The following is a 15178-nucleotide window of genomic DNA, read 5'->3' as shown; positions in this document are numbered from 1 at the left end:
AGCAGATATTCTTGGACAATAGTCCTTATCGCATCAAGAGCCTTTTTCAGCGATCTCGGACTATAGAAACTTTGTGTAAAAGTTATTGCCTTGTAAGAGCCTTAAGCAACTACTTTGAGTACCCGGTTCTTAGCACACTTCATTAGACACCTTGAATACCTGATTCTTAGCACACTTTCACTGGACACACTTTGTTAATCATCAAAACCATAATTTTAAACACGATCCATATATGTAACTTTAAATCTTTATTTTAATACGAGATAAAATTCATTTTTGACAATTCAGAACTGACAAGAAATATTTTGCGTGGAAACATTTTTTAAGTCCATATAGTTGGCCAGAATTTTCTAAAGAAGATGGCTGGCAGACCGGCAATTGCTTCCTCTACAGAAATGGATTTGCAAATGTCCCCATTTTTGAAAAATGGAATGCTATTGACTTTTTAGCCGTTTTTTTATATGTATTAACAAATCTTCTTTAATTGTTTCAATGACTTCCGATCTCTCCTGTCCGTTTCCTTTTCTTTATATATATATATATATATATATATATATATATATATATATATATATATATATATATATATATATATATATAATTTCACTGCTTTTTTTTAATTTAATATTTTATACTATTATTATTTGGTTATCAAAAAGGGAAAAACGAATATATAGTATACAAACAAGTCACACCTTCTCATAGTAATCCCACTTTGAAGCTAATTCCATTCGCTTAAGTTTAAAAGTTTTACATTTGTCTACCAATTATTTTGACTTGTTACTTACTAATTTTCTGCTTTTTCCCCTTTAGTTAAAAAATGAAAATGGAAATTCATTATTGGACAAAAATAATCAATTATTCTAGAGAACGTACGCAAGCGGTTGCTGATTAATATTTCAAATCCACCAGTAAGCAAATCATTTGGTTTTCGGATAAAATAATATTGAGATTATAATGCCGAAATTATATTATTGAAATTAATAATCTCTGGAAATCTTTTAGTATTTATGATTTGTTTGGTTCTTGCATTACATATGAGATATACAATGTATAATCTAAACATATCTTCAATTGTAAACTAGATAAATTGGATAAACTTTTATTTCTAATTTTAACCGGTAGAAGAATGATATTTTGTTTTATTTAGGAATAACTAATCTTTGGATTGTTATCCCATATTGAATTTGATACAAAATTATATCGGTGTTATTTACATCGAAAATAAAAAAATATAACCAAACAAAAATTAAAATAACAATGAATTTCATCTCTGAAGTATTTTCACAATCCCAATAATCAAACGAGCCTTAAGACTTTTAGGCTATCCTACTTTACTTTGGTTGTTGATTTATAAGCAAAAGAGAGATTAAGAGGCAACAATAACAAATCAGCGTAAATTCCATAAGTGAGATTTGGAGAGTATAGTATATACACAGACTTTATCCTAATCTTGAGAAGATAGAGAGGCTGTTTCCAATGGACCGTGAGTTCAAGAAAAGATGAGAAAAAAAAAAAAGAAAGAAAAAAAGATTAAGAGGACGAAAGAAAAAAGAAAAGGAAGAAAAAGCGCTTCATGGAAATTTCACCTATGACTAATTTAAAAAGGAGAGGGAGAGAGAGGGGGGAGGCTCAACGAAATTGCATGTGAGAGAATACAATGGAAAATAGCCAACCCCGCTCCCAGCGTAGAAACTGATTGCTAAATATTTAGTCGTATTTAAATTATTCCACGCATTGTAACATTAATATTTAAATTTTAAAATTAAAATAATTATATATGTTATTACTCATGATTAAAAGATACAGATTTGTGATCAAAACACATACAGTAACTTACATATTAATTTTCTCTTATTATAGAAGCGGCAGTTGAGCTCCATCAGGAGTCAGTGTCATCAACATGCCTGCTTAGGCTTTTATATTTTTGCCATTGTTTTTCTATATTATTACGTTGAATGTCATAAGAGAATTGGGTAAATAAAGGAAACTTTTCAGGCAATTTAAAGGGCCACTTATATAGGTAAAGAATTTGCTCTAAAAGGTGAAGGCTTTGCCTCTTCTGCTGAGTTATATTTTTGCCACTGTTTTTCTATATTATTACGTTGAATGTCATAAGAGAATCTGGTAAATAAAGGCAAATTCTCAGACAATTTAATGGGCCACTTATATAGGTAAAACAATAGCTCTAAAAGTTGCAGGCTTTGCCTCTTGTACTGAGTCAGGGTATTAACAGCAGGGCACGTGTAATTATGTGTATATTTATATTAAACTTAGTTTTAATTATTTAGCATAATATAAACGTATACTAATTTATTTTACGAAAAGTAATTCTTCAATAATTGAGAAATTCATCTTTTAAAAATATAAAACAAAAACTACTCTTTTTTTTAATTGTAGAGAAAATTAAACTACCTTATGAATAAAATTAATTTGATTGAAAAGGGATTAATGAGAATATTACACGTAAAACTACAGCGTGTCAAAGAAATTTGTATACAAGTTAAGGGGGCAGAGTATGTACTAGGCCAATATTATTTTACCTTCCAATATGTATTTAAGTTAAATAAAATGAGACGAAAATACAAACTAAATATTAGCAACATTTATGAGTTTATGATAAGGTTCAATTATATTATAAAGAGTTGTCATTCGTAAAGCTATGTATAGAGAATGATCGCTAATTAATAAGAATTCCATATATGAAATGTTTAAAAATATGAATAAATATTATTTGAAGTTTGAGTCAATTATCTGCCCGGATTTGAAGTAGTTCAATCTCTTTAATGCTACTTCAGAAATCAAATCTGAAGTTCTTTTATCTTTCAAATGCAACTTCAGAAATTCAAATCTTATGTTCACTTTATTGAATGCAACTTCAAAAATTCAAATTTTAAGTAATTCACTCTATTGAATGCAACTTCAGATTTCGAATCCTAAATTCTGAAATATAAACTTGTTTTTCGATTTTCAACACACGATTCAATGCCCAAATCTACTTTAAATGAACTCACATTTGAAACATAACTTTCAAATATCAAAAATAACAAATCTCGATCATCAAATTATCGAAATAACAATAAATTTAGCAAACCCATTTTCCAACTAAAAAGAAGAAGAAAACAAAATTAAGAGAAAAAGAAAAATATATGTATATATTTGAAGTTATCTAAAAATTGGGTATCGGTTCAACTTTTTTTTAAAAGTAGATATAAATTTAACGAATGGCCCAAAATTAAGTGTAACATGAAAATTTTGCCTGTGACTATGGTTGTTGGGCCGGGCAGAGCCCGGGCTAATTGTAACTACTTTGGTGTAAACGAGCAAGTTGTTATTGAAAATGCCCAATCATAAATTCAAACAAATGCAAAAGGTCAAGGTTATGATTAATTTATTCAACATAGACAAATAAGATACCAGTAGCGTCAAAGTCATCCAGAGAATAAACAAATAAGCCGACATAAAAACGCGTAGAAAAGAAAACAATACACAACCAGCAGTTCTCCTATCTTCCTTTTGACCATTTCTTGCATCATTTCTTCTTCTTTTCTCTTCTTCAAGCTTCCCCGCAACTACTGTCTTTCTATCTTCTCCTTTACTTTAGTCAGAACGTGAAGAAGGTTGAACTTACAAAGTGTAAAAGAACAAGTTTGATGGGTTATAATTCTATCAAGACTTCATTTTTCAGTCTTATGGGAGTCTATGCAAGTTATATGCAATGAGAATTATACACTTTCTATGGTTTTTCTTGATACCCTTTTGGCAAATCTTATCAGGTAATGAGATTTTCTTGGTTTCCTCCCAATGTCTTGATGATCAAAAATCATTGTTGCTGCAGTTGAAGGGCAGCCTACAATACGACTCTAGTTTGTCAAACAAATTGGCAAGTTGGAACAAGAACACAAGTGACTGTTGCAAATGGGATGGGGTGACATGTGATAGCTCTGGTCATGTGATTAACTTGGAATTGGATAATGAGGCAATTTCTGGTGGAATTGAGAATTCAAGTGCTCTTTTCAGTCTTCAGTATCTTGAGAAGCTAAATTTGGCTTACAACAGGTTCAATGTTGGAATACCAGTTGGTATAGACAACTTAACGAACTTGAAGTACCTGAATTTATCGAATGCCGGTTTTGTTGGGCAAATTCCTATGATGTTATCAAGATTAACAAGGCTAGTTACTCTTGATCTCTCAACTCTTTTCCCTGGAATTCAACCTCTAAAACTAGAGAATCCCAATTTGAAACAGTTCATTGAGAATACAACAGAGCTTAGAGAGCTTTACCTTGATGGTGCTGATCTTTCAGCTCAGAAGAGTGAGTGGTGTCAATCTTTATCTTCATATTTGCCTAACTTGACAGTCTTGAGCTTGCGTACTTGTCGAATTTCAGGCCCCATTGATGAATCACTTTCCAAGCTTCGATTTCTTTCTATCATCCATCTTGACCAGAATAATCTCTCTACCACAGTTCCTGAATATTTTGCCAATTTCACAAACTTGACTACATTGACCCTCGGTTCTTGTAATCTTCAGGGAGTATTTCCTGAAAAGATCTTTCAGATACAAGCTCTAGAGACTTTGGCCTTGTCAAATAATAAGTGGCTTAGTGGCAGTTTTCCAAAATTTTCTCGAAACAGATCTTTGAGGACGATATCACTAAGCTACACAAACTTTTCTGGTTCATTACCAGAGTCCATTTCAAACCTTCATAACTTGTCCAGGGTAGAGCTCTTCAATTGCAGTTTCAGTGGATCAATACCTTCCACAATAGCAAACCTTAGCAATCTTGTTTATTTAGATGTCTCCTCGAACAATTTCACTGGTTCTATCCCATATTTCCAACGGTCCAAGAAACTCACCTACTTAGACCTTTCTCGTAATGATCTAACTGGTCTCTTGTCTTCAGCTCATTTTGAAGGACTCTCAGAGCTTGTCTACATAAATCTAGGGAACAACTTGCTCAACGGGATCCTTCCTGCATATATCTTTGAGCTCCCCTCCTTGCAGCAGCTTTTTCTTAACGGCAATCAATTTGTTGGCCAAGTCAAAGAATTCCGCAATGCATCCTCCTCTCTGCTGGATACTATTGATTTGAGTAACAACCATCTGAATGGATCGATTCCCAAGTCCATATTTGGAGTTGAGAGGCTTAAGGTCCTCTCACTTTCTTCCAACTTGTTTAGTGGGAGAATGTCACTTGACCTGATTGGGAGGCTCAGTAACCTTACAAGACTAGAGCTTTCTTACAATAACTTGACCATTGATACTAGTAGCAGCAATTTGACCTCGTTCACTTTTCCCCAGTTGAGCATATTGAATCTAGCTTCTTGTCGGCTGCAAAAGTTTCCTTATCTTCAAAATCAGTCAAGGATGATCCACTTAGATCTTTCTGACAACCAAATACGGGGAGCAATACCAAATTGGATTTGGGGAATTGGTGATGGAGCTCTCGCTCACCTGAATCTTTCCTTTAATCAGCTGGAGTACGTGGAACAGCCATACAATGTTTCCAGCAATCTTGTAGCCTTTGACTTGCATTCCAACCGTATAAAAGGTGACCTACCAATTCCACCTTCTTCTGCCATCTTTGTGGACTACTCGAGCAATAATTTCAGCAATTCCATCCCACTGGATATTGGTGATTATCTTGCTCTTGCTTCCTTTTTCTCAGTAGCAAATAATGAACTCGCTGGAAGAATTCCTGAATCCATATGCAAGGCTAGCTACCTTCAAGTTCTTGATTTGTCTTGCAATGCCTTGAGTGGAACAATACCACGATGTATACTGGAAAATAGTACAACTCTTGGAGTGCTGAATCTAGGGAATAATAGACTCAATGGTGTTATACCATATTCATTTCCAATTCGTTGTGCTCTAAAAACTTTAGACCTCAGTAGGAATAGCTTAGAAGGGAAGCTGCCGAAGTCGCTGGCCAGCTGCGAGTTGTTGGAGGTCCTGAATGTTGGAAATAACAGACTTGTTGATAGTTTCCCGTGCATGTTGAGTAGCTCGTACAGTCTGAGAGTCCTAGTCTTGCGCTCCAATCTATTCACAGGAAGTCTTGAGTGTGATCCAACTAGAAATAGCTGGCAAAATCTCCAGATCATAGATATAGCTTCCAACAACTTCACTGGTATGTTGAATGCAGAATGCTTTTCAAATTGGAGAGGAATGATGGTTGAAGATGATTACATGGAGTCAGGACGCCACATCCAGTTTAGGTTCCTCCAACTAAGTAACTTATACTATCAGGACACAGTTACAATAACCATCAAAGGGATGGAGATGGAGCTTGTGAAGATTCTCAGGGTCTTCACATCTATTGATTTCTCTTCAAATAAATTTCATGGAGTGATTCCAGATACAGTCGGTGATCTTAGCTCACTTTATGTCCTGAACCTGTCACACAATGCCCTTGAGGGACCAATTCCAAAATCAATTGGGAAGCTAAAAATGCTTGGATCACTAGACCTGTCTTGGAACCAGCTGTCTGGTGATATCCCTGCGGAGCTTGCAAATCTGACATTCCTATCAGTTCTGAACTTGTCATTCAACAAATTGTTTGGAAGAATCCCATCGAGTAATCAATTTCAAACATTCTCAGCAATTTCCTTTAAAGGAAACAGAGGCCTATGCGGGTTCCCTCTCAATAACAGTTGCGAAAGCAATGCTCCAGATTTGACACCACCACCAACTTCTCAAGATGACTTTTATGATTGGCAATTCATATTCACGGGTGTGGGATATGGTGTAGGTGCAGCAATCTCCATTGCACCTCTGTTGTTTTACAAGCAAGGGAGAAAATACTGCGACAAACAATTGGAGAGAATGCTTAAACTGATGTTTCCAAGATTTGGGTTCACTTACACCAGATATGACCCTGGGAAGGTTGTGGCAGTGGATCACTTTGAAGATGAGACCTCAGATGACACTGAAGATGAGGATGAGTTCGAAGCTGAAGCATCTCTTGGGAGGTATTGTGTCTTCTGTAGTAAACTAGATTTCCAAAGAAAGAAAGCAATACATGATCCAAAATGCACTTGTCATATGTCATCATCCCCTATTTCTTTTCCTCCTACACCATCCTCTTCCTCTCCTTTATTAGTCATATTACACAAAAAGTTTTGAATTTTAAGCTTTCTCTTTGCACATTTGTAATCTGTATATAATTACAGTTAGCATAGGATATTGATTCAAAGCAAATTCAAGTCTCTCTTCAAGTCATTTATTAATTCTCTTCTGTACAATTCATAATTTGTCCTTAATTTGTCGCATGCCTGGATAAAGTAAAAGGGTTGCAGTAGGTTGACGGAGCGTTTGAAACACTTTAACTATGATAGATCATTTAATTCATCCCGATGTGTACACCTAGACACACACTATGGACCTGAATAGAGCAAAATAGATACAGAAGGTTTATGAAGCCGACTTAGACTAATTTGGAATTGAAGCATAGTCGATTGAAGAATGAGATTCATCCCCTATTATTTCTCTTCCCACACCAGCCTCTTCTTCACCTTTATTAGTCATATATAGGGCTGGCAAGTGGGCCGGTCCCGGACCTAAATGGGCCAAATGGGTCGGTCCAAACGGTCCCGGGCCGGTCCCAAAATTAAACGGGCCAAACGGGCTTTTTGTAGGGATCGGCCCGGGACCAGGACCGTTTGGTCCCGGGCTAAACGGGCTAAGTGGGCCCAACATATATATTTTTTTTAAAAAAAATTAAATAAATATTAGAGACAAAAGTATGTTAAAAAAAATATCTAAGGCAATGCTTTGTAAATTTTATTATAGAATTGTGACCTAAATTTTATTTAACATCCTAAATTTTAATATTCAATATCGAATATATAAGATGTATATATAGTATAGTATAGTATATATATTAAATGTATAATTATATATAAAAGCTATATATATATACAAAAGCTATATTCGATAAGCTATATATACATCTTATATACTATATATAAGATGTATTAGTATATAAGATGTATATATAGTATAGTATAGTATATATATTAAATGTATAAAAAGTTTGGGGTTAAAACAAAGTTGGGGGGAGGGGGGGTTAAATGACAATTTTATAAATAGCCAACGGCTATTTTTGACAGGCCTACGGCTATATTGTTTTAAAAAAAAAAAATCTTTTTTTTTATTTATAAAAATAGCCGTAGGGACCGTTTCGCCCGCTAAGGGACCGGTCCCTGGCGGGCTAAATGGTCCCGGGACTGGCGGGCCCAAATCATAGGACCGACCCACGAAACCGGCTCAGGCCCACTAAAACCGGGTCAAACGGTCCTGGCCCGTTTGACCCGCGGTCCCGGGCCGTTCCCGGACCTGAATGGCCCACTTGCCACCCTTAGTCATATATCACAAAAAGTTTTTATTTTTAAGCTTTCTCTCTGCACATTTGGTAATCTGTATATAATTACAGGTAGCATAGGATATTGAATCAAAGCAAATTCAAGTCTCTCTTCAAGACATTTATTTTCTTTAAAGGAAAATTGATAATTAAACTATCATGGAGGCTAAAAATAGTTAAACTATGAGAAATTATTTGATTCGTTCAGACAAGAAATGGACTTCGGGCCTAACTCAATCCTAAAAGGTAACTAATGAGGTAGCAGTGCAAAATCATATATGGAGACCAATTACACATGGGACTTCTCACACTGTCGCATCTCCAAGATTGGACATCTGGAGCGTGCCCAAGATCATATAAGGAGATCTATTACCTATACCACCACAGGGACTTCTAAGTTCTAACACACTATGAACTTGAATAGACCAAAATAGATATAAAAGATTTATATAGCCGGCTCTAACTAATTCCGGAATGAAACGTAGTTGATTGGACGATGCAAATTATGACCTTAGTATAATATTTATTGAAATCTAAAGCAGAGTTGATTGGACAGTTGGAATTATGATCATAGTATAATCTTCATTATGGCTCTTATACTTGCCTGTTTCTATGCCTTTCAGAAATTTCAATTTGCCAATTACAGTGGTTCAGGAATTTTATGAAACACCTGAAATTCAGTTTATTCCCATTAAATATTGGGCAAGTAGAACATGGCTAAAACAAGAAACTCGATAGAAGGGCTAAAAACAGAAATGGGAAATTACCTGTGAGTCTGTGACTGTGGAAATGGACCAAAATGGAAGTATAATAGTCTATGTTACACCATGACAGGGAGGAGTAGAGCACATTCGTGAATGTTGATGGGAAAAGTTGTCGATAGTTATTTAAAATACCAAAATGGTGCCTAAACAATTTACCATTCAAAGCCCATTTTGTCCCAACGTTCAATTATTCTCTTTGCCAATGTCCAAACTAGTTTATAATGATCCCGAACTAATTAATTTATTGATTTAAGATCTTGAATTAAATGCTCAAATTGTATCACATAATGTCAAAATCAATTTCTAGTGAGCCATATTCACAACAATTTTCTTTTTCATGTTCTATAGTTCTAGCTCTAAATAGTAAAATAAAAACAGGTAAAAAAAGAAAGAAAGAAAGAAAGAAAGAAAGAATCAAAACCACGTGTAAACCTAAAATTTTGATTACACACATGGGAGGATATTAGAGAATCTTTACACATGTTCATCATGTTAGAGTCTATAATGGTCCTGGCTGCTCCAGTTAAGGTTTTCGCCTCGGTTGAGGCTAACATTCTTTCACGACGAGTAAGTGAATTAAGCCTCCGAAAAAGTGCAAGATAAGATTGCAAACAATAAATTTAATTGGCCGAATAGCCTAGGAGATCATTTTACTTATTTCGATTTGTCATCCCGCTCCTTATAATTCACAAAATTTTATCTGGACACTTACAATTATTTAAAAGAGTTTTTTATACACTCGATTCCTTTTTAACTATTATTTAAAAAAATAGCATCATTTATTGTTTATTCCATAAAGAGCACTTGTTTTTTCATTATTAGCATATTACAAAAATTAAGCCCAACATTCATTTTCTTCACTCCATTATTTAAAATCTGATGCATATGTGAATGCCATCTAAATTCAAGATGTATTGATTCATACGTCTTTTATACTTTGTATATCAGTATCACTTTAATTCAAAATATATTTTTATGTATATAATTTTTGTATATTTATTTGTGATGTGCCATCTTATTTTAAGATGTATTTTTAATGTATATTTCAAATATATTTTATATGCCAAGTGCCATTTTAATTCAGGATGTATTTTTTTATATATATGTTTTTTGTATATTTATATGCCATCTTAATTAAATTTAAGATATAATTTTTTATGTATATTTCACATGTCTAAGTGTCATCTTAATTGAAGATGTATTTTTTATGTATATTTTATGTGTTAATTCAATATATATTTTTTTTATATACATTTTGTATATATTAACCTATATTATTATCGTAGTAAAATCTTTATGTTAAGAAAAGAAGAAAGAAGGAAGAGAAAAACTTAAGAAAGAAAATTAAAATGAAAACGAATGGAACAAATTTAGAAAATATATTGGCTTTGGCAGAAAATAAAATTAAGAAGATGAAGAAAAAAAAGGAAAGCTAATAGATAAAGAGAAAAAAAAAATGCATAATTTTTGTACAAAGAATTATTGACTTTCCATTCAAATTGTTTATGTTTAGAGATTAATAATTAATATTCTTATTTTAATGGAACTGTGTGTTACAAATATAAATATTTTTCTGCCATAACTGTAATATTGAATTTAATACTACAAATATATTATATTTTTTTTAAATTGTGACAGTTATTTAAAATTCCATTGTTAAAATGCATGATTTTAAGCCCTTTTAACCCTGCATGTTGCTCAATCAGATGAGATTGATACCCATTTGCCACATAATTTTTATTATTACAAAAAAATTATTTTTTCGACAGAAACTATTTTTAAAAAGGAAACTGCAATTCACTCCATTTTCTCTTTCCTCCTCCCTCTTCATCTTTTTCATTTCTTTCTCTTCCCCATCGCCGCCGCCCTCCAGCCTCCACCAATTAATGGTTTCTCTTTCAAGAATCGGTGGGTTTAGCTTGAGAATTACTAAAACTCAAGCAATTTATGATTTGGACACAAGAGACTCGATTTTAAGGCTCAAAGCAATTGATATTTAAGGCTTCATTTTTTACTCAAAGGAGCTGGGTGAAACTGAGTTTGAACATTGGATATGGTGTAATTTTCAAAAATTGTTGAATATTCATAGATTGCCAAAACGAAGTTCCAGATGCTAAAAGCGTACAGATTGGAACAGTTTTACTTTTGCATTTTGGTTTAATTAATGGAAAACATGCATGTATATTTGGATATGGTTTTGGGAGAAACAGTTGTGATTGAATTGCGGTATTTAGTTTTATGAAAGAACAAACTTTTTTTTTACAACAGAATATCGGTGTTTTTAGATCTAAGCTTTATCCTTTATTTACTTTTGAGAGAGGGGGGCGGACGATGAGGAGGAGAACGACAGGGATTGAGTAACTGGAGTTTTTCATTTTTGGGTTTTGTCTAATTTTCTTTTCTTACTATTTGTCTCGTCTTTTTCTTTTATTTTAAAACATTCTTTCTTATTTAATTATTTTTTGTTTTAATATTCATACTCACGCTTGTTATACACGTGAAATACACACATTTTGTCCACCTCAGCCATCAAGTTGCCACATATGTTCAGTCAACTGTCAGAGGAATTTAAAGTAGTATATTTTGATAACTATAAGTGTTTGGATGAAACTTTGCGGATTACAAGGACCGAAATGACAAACTGAAACAAATACAAGAGTCTACGAGACTATTCGGCCAATTTAATTTGATTAGATTTTTGTCTAAGATCCCACACATAAAGAAGCTTAGTTGTATTGAAATTTTATATTTTAGTCTAATATGTAGGCATGCATGCTGAAAGCTAGATGCCTAGGTTTTTTGTCATTAGAAAAGTATATTATAACGTAAAAAATAACCAAAAGCTACTTGAGAAGTCAAGTCATTCCCCATTAGTCATTACCTTTTAGTTATAGGGAAAATGTCCAAATTTATCCCTCTACTTTCGAATATTCTTTACATTTAACCTTTGTTATACTATTCAGTCAAATTTATCCTTATCGTTATATTATCCAGCCAAATTTACCCCTATCATCAACAAACTTTTAAAAGTTACCCCTCAATCCGTCAGGTGACCCAGAATCTTCCAAATTATTTTAATTAAGTCACTCATTCTTCTTCTTGATTCACTATTTTCGAAATAGTTGGCATTTACCTGCGTCCTTAATTAAAAAAAAATAAGAAACAGAAATATTAAAATAATACAACGGTTAGTAAACAAAATATAGTAAATTGAAGAATCGAAATTAAGTAGCTTATCTAAATTTTAAAAGTATTTACAACACCCTATCTTTAATGAATTTGCTGCACCAAAAGTATGGAGACTTTACAAATATTAGTGATAGAAGTTGAAGTTCTTTGGAGAATTTACATTATCGAATTCAACTTTGCTTTAATCAAATGCCTATGGATTGTGCACTCTTAAGCTAGTCGATCGAACTCTATACTAACTAGACAATAACAAAATATATTCAAATATGCATGTATATACATGATGAGCAGCTGCATATAATACACAATAAATAGACCAACTGAATTCTACAGTGTGTATATAGTTGAAAAATAAATAAAATTTTAAACCAATTCCAAACCCATTATCACAAGAAGAGAAGTGGGTGCAATGGTAATTAAAAAATATCCATAAATAATTTGTATAGTCTAGTACATATAGCATTCACATCAATAGTAATTTCTGAAAATAGTGGAGCAAGAAGAATAACAAGCAATTTAAATTAAAAAAAATTGGGAGATTTTGGATAATCTAACAGATCAAGGGTTAATTTTTAAAAATTTGGTGATGATAGGGGTAAATTTGGCTGGATAATATAACGATAGGGATAAATTTGGCATGATAGTATAACGAATATTAAATTTAGATAATATCCGAAAGTTGAGGAGTATATTTGGCCCTTTTCCCTTAGTTATAAGATATTACGGTTCATATAATAAAAATAAAAGATGAATCTTTTTTCTTCTTATTGTAATCTTTTCTTTTACTTTCAAACACACAAGAAAAAATTATTGTTCAGTTTATCTCCGAAATCTCCTAAAAATGTGTCTTACCTATATGTTCTTGACATGCAGAGAAACCATAAAATTCCATAAAATCACAATCCTAATTTAGATGATCTCAAATTTTGGGAAAATGACATTATATAACCGCTCTCAAAATAATAGCCGAATATATATATATATATATATATATATATATATATATATATATATATATATATATACACACACACACACACACACACACACACATTATGTATGTTATATATAAAAATTATAAAAAATTTATATACTTTTTTGGCTACCTAATTAATATAAATAGTTTCTGACGGGGGCTAAAAATAATAATACCCCTAAATTCTTTATAGAGAAAATGGCATGGTATGACAACCCATAAAGAGAATTGACACTTTTTTAGCCTTGTATTAAATTCGGCAAAGGCAGCCTAAAAGAATTGCCATTATATAGCCAAATCCTAAAACCCCCCGTATTTCTTCTTCAATGTTTTTATCTTTTCTTTCCCCGTATTTCAATAATTTTTACTTGGACCCTTTAATATTGCGTGTGAGAATTACTTTTGATAGAATTTTAAGGTCTTGAAGTAAAAGAAAAAAAATAGAATTATAAAGTTTCCTTGTAGAACTTGGTCTGCGCCTCAAACGAAGTTAGGGTAAGGATTTTTGATTTTTTTTTTTGTGTTGTTTCAATTCCAATGATATGGCCGAAGTATGCCGCATGTCACAAAAGTTTCTCGCACTAATTATTATGAGAATCCAATATTGCGATTGCCGGATCATATTTTTCATTCGATATTTACATATCTTATATGTAAATTCTCGTACTAATGAATTTCGCCGTTCTTCTCTTTCTTTTTTCAAGCGGCAGATTCCAATTTTCTTCTTCTTCCTTTTTTTTTTCTTTTTTTCTTATTGTAAGATAAAAATATGTGTGTTTGAGATGGTGTACATCTACGTCTATCACCATATATACCTGTGTGTATATCATGTTGTATATCGTAATATACATTGTTAGATTTGGCAATATATTAAATCGGAATCAAATCGTCCAGTTTAATTTTAAGAGGGAGAAATTTATTTTGAATAAACTTATTTCAATTTTGTTCTTGTCAAATAATTTTTTTCCCCGATATAACAGGTTTAGAGAAAGTTCTAAAATATAAACAATAAATATAATTGTAGGAATAAATAAATTTCATATAAATTTTAATATATAAAAAAGGAAAATAATTTTTTGATATACAGTTTGATATACACAAAGAAGAAACATAAATTTGTGATGTCCATTTTGGTATACACATATTTGATGTGTCATATACTGTGATATACAAGCAATGCATTTATTTTTGTTGTGATATAGATTGATATAGAGATAACAATAAATTTTAAACAACTATATTTATCATTTTATATTTTAGATATACAAAGAAAAAAAATTAATATATATTTCGATATACACAAAGAAGAAAAATATTGTGATATACACATTCTTTTTGTGATATATATTTATTGGCTATCTGGTGCCAATATTTATAACTAGGATTTGTTTCTACCAATTATGTAGGTAAGTTGTCACACCATGCCAAAATCCCTTATTTTTAAGGAAGCACTATTTCAGGTTAGCGTATTTAACGGGCTTTCAGCAGACTTAGGCCCATGTTTTCAGGCCTCTATCAGCAGCTTTAGGCCCACTGGATATTTAATTCGAATATTATCCCAGTATGACAAATAAATATGCATTTAATTCTCTCCGGAAGAACCTCCACGAAAAGTTATTTTGACAAAAGTAATTCCAAAATTTGAGCCGTTTTTAAAAGTTTGGCCAAGCAGACTTGATACGTTGCCACCAGAAAAGATAGACGTTTCACTACATAATAGCTAAACCGTTAAATACCATAAAAATGATTTGATTATGTAAATATTCTTTATATTATAATTAATAAGAGGTAATAAGAGGTAGTATAGACTTAAATTGTTTCTAAACCTCCCGTAATTTGGTTTCTTTAATTTTCTCTCTTTCTTTCCTCTTTCACTCTTTTTG

The 15178-nt window shown here is 32.3% G+C and overlaps 1 protein-coding gene across 1 annotated transcript; it reads left to right on the top strand.

Annotated features, from left to right (window-relative positions):
* The first annotated feature begins 3454 nt into the window (after positions 1 to 3454).
* On the top strand, positions 3455 to 7225 carry LOC108946310 (receptor-like protein 7). The gene has a single exon (XM_018773134.3). It carries the CDS (start codon positions 3719 to 3721, stop codon positions 7127 to 7129), a length of 3411 nt encoding a protein of 1136 aa, XP_018628650.1. The 5' UTR covers positions 3455 to 3718; the 3' UTR covers positions 7130 to 7225.
* The last annotated feature ends 7953 nt before the right edge of the window (positions 7226 to 15178 follow it).

Source organism: Nicotiana tomentosiformis, chromosome 7, assembly GCF_000390325.3.
Source record: "Nicotiana tomentosiformis chromosome 7, ASM39032v3, whole genome shotgun sequence".
Classification (NCBI taxonomy): domain Eukaryota; kingdom Viridiplantae; phylum Streptophyta; class Magnoliopsida; order Solanales; family Solanaceae; genus Nicotiana; species Nicotiana tomentosiformis.
Note: the sequence above shows the minus strand (reverse complement) of the source record. Positions and strands in the feature narration are given on the sequence as shown.

Coding starts and splice junctions, on each gene's coding strand:
- LOC108946310 (XM_018773134.3), top strand. CDS start 3,719: ATGAGAATTATACACTTTCTATGGTTTTTCTTGATACCCTTTTGGCAA.